At 39.8% G+C, this 6000-nt stretch overlaps 1 protein-coding gene across 4 annotated transcripts in view; it reads left to right on the top strand.

Annotated features, from left to right (window-relative positions):
- Positions 1-1097: 1097 nt before the first annotated feature.
- ABCC2 (ATP binding cassette subfamily C member 2) overlaps positions 1098-6000 on the top strand; it is a 64784-nt gene continuing 59881 nt past the window's right edge. For all 4 annotated transcript variants that reach the window (XM_077778807.1, XM_077778797.1, XM_077778816.1 and 1 more), the window contains exons 1-2: positions 1098-1175; positions 3231-3404. In XM_077778807.1, the coding sequence (XP_077634933.1) occupies positions 1143-1175; positions 3231-3404 (207 nt within the window). In that variant the 5' untranslated portion in view covers positions 1098-1142. The remainder of the gene's footprint in view (positions 1176-3230; positions 3405-6000) is intronic.

Genomic DNA, 6000 nt, shown 5'->3' with positions numbered 1-6000 from the left:
ATACTTTCTTGTTAATTACTCTCTATAGATGGTCTATATATATTCACAGAATGAAGAAGTGGTTTTTTATGTTAGTGACCAAAATGGTTTCATGTGATCCCCCAAATAATGGCATCTGCACTTTAATACGTTGGCAAGCATGTATGACTGCTGTATACACTTAGAAATGGTTGGATGGTAAATTTTTCATCATGGGTTTTTTATAATACAAAAAAATTGCTTTAGAATATTATTACATAATGCCTGATAATTATGGAAAAATCAGAAAATACAGACAAGCAAAAAGGAAAATCACCCACAATTCTAACAGCTCAGGTTAACATTTTGTTGCATAAATTATATTTATATATAGGTTCACACTGGATATGCTAGTTTATAACCTGAGTTTTTCAAATAAAGTTTACACTATTTTTAACTTTTTAATTTAAAATCCAGAAGAGTAGGACATTTCTCATTCCTATAAATTCTAAGGCCTTAAAACAGAAGTAAAACTGCATGTTTAAGGATATTTGACCCTCTGTGGATGCTTGTCTTTTTAGGTCCTATGTCTTCAGGAGAAGGAAAGGCTCCTTCACTCCTGGATTGTCTGCCAGCTCTCCTGAGATTTTTCTTTTTTTTCTCTTTAAAAATTTTTTTTAATGTTTATTTTTTATTTATATTTGAGAGAGAGAGTGTGCACAAGAGTGGGGCAGAGAGTTAGAGACAGAATCTTCAGCAGACTCTAGGCTCTGGGCTGTTAGCACAGTGCCCAAGGTGGGGCTCAAACTCACAGACTATGAGATCATGACCTGAGCCCACACTGAGCCACCCAGATGGCCCCCTACTGACATTTTTCAGTGGTTCCTTTTAGATAAGACCATACCTCCAGAGGCTTCTGGTACTTCAGGAGATGAGGAGTCGGCCTGCCCCTGGGCAGCTCAGTCACATGTCCAGCCACTGAGATAATGCAAATAAACATCTGAGCAAGTTAATGAGTAAGCTGTTAAGATGAAAGGTCAGGAAACATGCTTTTATCTGGAATGTCAGGATGGGAGGCAACACATCCTGACCTGCAACTTGAGTCCACCTTCTCTGAGGAAAAGACTAAATAAGAAACAACAGAGTCACAAGAGAGCCTTCATTCCAGAAGTGCTCCAGGAATCATGCTGGAGAAGTTCTGCAACTCTACGTTTTGGGTGAGAAATAATACTTATCTTCACTGTTGACTCTTCTCAGACTCAGAACAAATAGTAGATGAGCCTCAAGTGGCCACCAGTAAGAACCAGAAAAGTTAAATGTGCAGGTGGTCTAAAGCTTAAGGTTTTGTTTTGTTGTAGGTTTTTTTTTTTAAGAAAAAATAAGTCATAATATTTCCAAAGGATATTCTATGTGGAAGAGCTAACATATTCTTTAACATATGTGTATTGTGTCCTAGACTTTTTTTTTGAAAAAAATTTTAATGTTTATTTNGGCAGGGGGGTGGGGGGGCTGGGGGGGTGGCTAGAGAGAGGGAGACAGAATCTGAAGCAGGCTCTGAGCTGTCAGCACAAAGCTGGATGCGGGGCTCAAACTCATAAACTGTGAGATCATGACCTGAGCTGAAGCCAGATGCTTAACTGAGTGAGCTACCCAGGTACCCCTCCTACACTCTTTTCTCAGACTAGCAAAATTGTCTTCTCTAAAGAGAAATAGGGAAAGGCTTCCAATCTCAACAATGTTAGGAGGGAAAGTTGTTGTGGAGTTTGTGGGGTGGGAGGAAGAAGAGAAGACCCGTGGTTGAGTTTTGTCAAGGCATGCTGAGGTTGAAATGACAGCGATATGTTCTAGAGGACCTGGCAATTAGGGGTGTGGAATGGAAGCTGGGGCCAGGAATGCAGATTTGTGCATCATGAACGCCAAGACAGTTTTTGAACCCTAGAGCAGAGAATTTCAAGGCAGACAGGGCAAGCAATAGTATCAAATGGCTTAGTGAAATAGAAAATGAGAAGGAACCTAGGATTTACTCTTCTGTGAAAGTGTGGTCTGCAAATGCCTAGCACAGCATCAGAATCACATGGAGGGAAAATAGTTTAAATATCTTCGGTTATTCTTCTGAATTCTAAAGTTAGATAACTTGGCAGAGAGATAAGAAGAGAGGGAATGACACAGCAGAGCAGGTGGTTAGCATTCCCATCTTAGAAAGAACCTGGGCCCCGAGGGCCTCAGGCTAGGACCTCTACACACAGGCAGGGCTTAATAGGCCCCAGGATCTTAGCAGGCCATCTTTTCTTTTTTTTTTTTTTTAATGTTTATTTATTTTGAGAGAGAGAGCGTGCACACGAGGGGTATGGGCAGAGAGAGGGAGACAGAGGATCCAAAGTGGGCTCCATGCTGACAGTGGTGAACTCAATGCTGGGCTGGAGCTGATGAACTGTGAGTTCATGACCTGAGCCCAAGTCAGACGCTCAACCAACTGAGCCATCCAGGTACCCCTCAGTAGGGCATCTCTGGAGAATTCTGAGAATATCTGATGGATCCTCTTAGTTAGGACACCTCAATGTTTTCTTTAAAGAGTCTGTGCAAACAAGTATACAAAAACAATTTGAAAATATTTATAAGGAGATAAAAATCCCCCCTTACAAGACTGGTGTTCCCACCCTCACTTCCCAAGACACTTCTATCTATTGTAGAAAGGAAAGACTACAAACCTGCTGGGAATGAGCCTCCCGTCCAATAGTGCCATCGCAGCTCCTGTGCCCATGGTCCCCTCAGGTTCCAATCACTATAAGCCCCCTGGCTCAAAGGAGGCTAAATGTCATAGAGTGACTAAAGCATCCTGCTGGCTGCATGTTGGAACATCTGTCAGGGAGCTTAATCGGTGCTAAAAAGTAGAGTCAGAACACGTTTCTATATCCCAGGGAACTATCTGAATTGAAGAACAGTCCATTCCTCTTCAGTCCATTCCTCTTCTTCCTACAACCTGGCAAATGCAGTAGTGAAGTTTCCTTAGAAGAGCTGGTGGAGAAATTCACTTAGAATCACAGAAAGACTTTTTAAGGTTGGATTGGCCAGAAAAGTCACTGGCATTAATGTTGAAGTTATATCACTGGAGATAAATAGGAAAATGCAGCTAAAGGGCCAGGCCAGATATGGATATAGAACTGAGTTAAAACTGTCTGGAAATAGGCGTGGGAGTGGAGGCTGGTCTCGCACTGGTTTTCTGTCTTCAAAACATGAGTATATTCAACAATCCTTCCTATTTGGCCCCCCAGAATTCTTCATTCCTGGATAGCCCAGAAGCGGACCTGCCACTTTGTTTTGAGCAAACTGTTCTGGTGTGGATTCCCTTGGGTTTCCTTTGGCTCCTGGCCCCTTGGCAGCTTCTTCATGTATACAGATCCAAGATCAAGAGATCATCTATAACCAAACTCTATCTTGCTAAGCAGGTATGGGAACTCTGATATTTTCAAACTAATTACTTGGTGCACAACAGAAACATTTTGTTGGTGGTTAAAGTGTCTTCATCCCTATTATTAGCCAGCTTTCCTGAGATAGGTGCTCACTGGCCCCTTGCCACATTTCTTAGTTAAGGTGACTTTAATTTTTGCATAACAATAGTGACTCTTAAATCTTATTGATATCAGACTCTTTAAACACCAATGATTAGTAATCGATCAAATAGTTATTTTTGAAATTTGAGAAACAAATACTGGATGACCTGTCTTGAAGCTGTTCTAATAAATCAGGAGACTACAATTCAGTTGGTGCCTACAATGAGATAGAAATAAAATGTGTCCTCTACACAATTCAGGCAATCCAACTATCACTCATCTCCCATAACTTGGGTCTGAAATAAGGCTTCCATTTTCCCAAAGTCTGGTCACTGACAGTAGAGTGAGGTAGGGTGAGTTCTCACAGGCACATGCCTGAGTAGGGAAATAAGGAAAGAACAGGAGCTGTGGGAGAGAGCCCAGCAAGAACTAGGGAGAAGCCCACCAGCCAATGGCACTGATTCATGCAGAAAAGACCTTGACCCAGACATTCAGCTGACGTTGCAAAGTCACCTCCTAGGGTATTATGCTAAGCAAAATTAGAGAAAGGCAAATATCATATGACTTCATTCATATGCAGAATTTAAGATACAAATCAGATGAACATAGGAGAAAGGAAGCAAAAATCATATAAAAACAGGAAGGGGGACAAAACATAAGAGACTCTTAAATACAGAGAACACACTGAGGGGTGCTGGAGGGGTTGTGGAAGGGAGGATGGGCTAAATGGGTGAGAGGCATTAAGGAATCTACTCCTGAAATCATTGTTGCACTATATGCTAACTAGTGAGTAAATCAGTATCCTGTCCTGATTATAGTTACTAACCTTAAAAAACAGCTTTGTTGAAATATAATTCACCAACCATACAATTCATCCATTTAGATGCAATTTTTTAAGTATATTGATATGTGTAACCATCACCACAGTCAATTTTAGAACAGAAAGAACCACCCTATATCCCCATCCTCTTTAGCCCTAAGCAACCACTAACCATTTGCTGTCTCTATAGTTTCCCTATTTTAGACATTTCATATAAATGGAATCTTAAAATAGGATGTGGTCTTCTATGATGGCTTCTTTCACTTAGCACAAGGTTTTCACAGTTCACCCATTTTGTAGCATGTATGAGTGCATCCCCCTTTTTATGACTGAATAGTATTCCATTATACGGGTATATCACATTTTGTCTAGCTTTTATAAATACAAATCTCTATAGAGAAAAAGAAAATCAGTGTATTGGCTTTTTTTTTCCTGTAGCTAATAATTCACTCACCCTTACTCATAGTCTCAGTAGCTCCTTTCACAATTTATACTTTACTTTTTGTCCTTTACCCTGAGAGTGACAAGCACAAATTAGATTCCTCTCAAAAATTTCAAAATAATTGGTCTCTTCTCTGAACAGTCCGAAGTATAATTCTTCACACAGTAAAACTTTACTTCTTCTATGAGGACCTTCTTCTTGGCTCATTCCTCAACTTGATTTTATTTCTCCAGTTCCTCTTCCACCTACTATTTCTCTCTGAGTTTCCTGAACTGTCTACACTTGCCTGAAATAAGTCAGTTTGCTTGACCAGGACGAGAGAGTCTACATGTTTGTTTGTTTAATTTGTTGTGCATTCTTACTGAAAGGACTTGATGTACAGTAGGTAATTGAATGAACTGAATTACAAAATGAATGAATGAATGCATTCATATTCAGACCCAGGGAAATGAAAAAGGAATTTGGTTCTGTAGTTTGTGGAAATGCTGAGGTCAAAGCAAAATGTGCAACAGCAGCAAAAATGGGTGTTCAGTGGGTGTTGACCCACTGAAACATGGAAATCATCTTTAAGTGATTGCAGAATATAGCATAGAAGATTGATGGGCTTGTTCTGAAAAATTTCAGAGAGAGGAATAAGACTAGGTGGGTGTAGGGAAGTGCACTTTGGCTAAATATATTAAAGGACTTTCTAATAATACTAACTTTCTAAAATAGAATAGACTGCTGGGGGCTATACTCCCTGAAAATACTGATACTGAAGTCAGACATCTATCTGCCAGGGAAGTGGTAGAAATAGATACTCTATAATGGATAGAAAATTCAACCAGAGAGCTTGTCATTTGTAAAGCTCAGGGTAAAGGAGGACCTTGCAAAGATGGAAAGATATTAAATATGGCCAGACTGCTCGCTTTCTTTCTTTCTTTCCTTTCTTCCTTCCTTCCTTCCTTCCTTCCTTCCTTCCTTCCTTCCTTGGTTGTTAGATTGTTTCTCTTTAAAGTTTAGTAAAGTCCATGTGTGCTTGAAGCTCCTCCAATAATTCAGAGAAAAGGGACAAAGACTACTAAAGGACATGGTAATCATTAAACAACCATAAATATTCCCTGATCCTACTTAATAAAAGTGTGTGTGTGTGTGTGTTTCTGATTATAAAAATAATGCATGGTTATTGTAGAAGGTTTGAGAGCTCTAGGGAAATAGGAAGAAAATTAAATCCATTGATAATTGTTATC

This window comes from Crocuta crocuta, unplaced genomic scaffold (genome assembly GCF_008692635.1).
Source record: "Crocuta crocuta isolate KB4526 unplaced genomic scaffold, BGI_CrCroc_1.0 scaffold170, whole genome shotgun sequence".
Classification (NCBI taxonomy): domain Eukaryota; kingdom Metazoa; phylum Chordata; class Mammalia; order Carnivora; family Hyaenidae; genus Crocuta; species Crocuta crocuta.
Note: the sequence above shows the minus strand (reverse complement) of the source record. Positions and strands in the feature narration are given on the sequence as shown.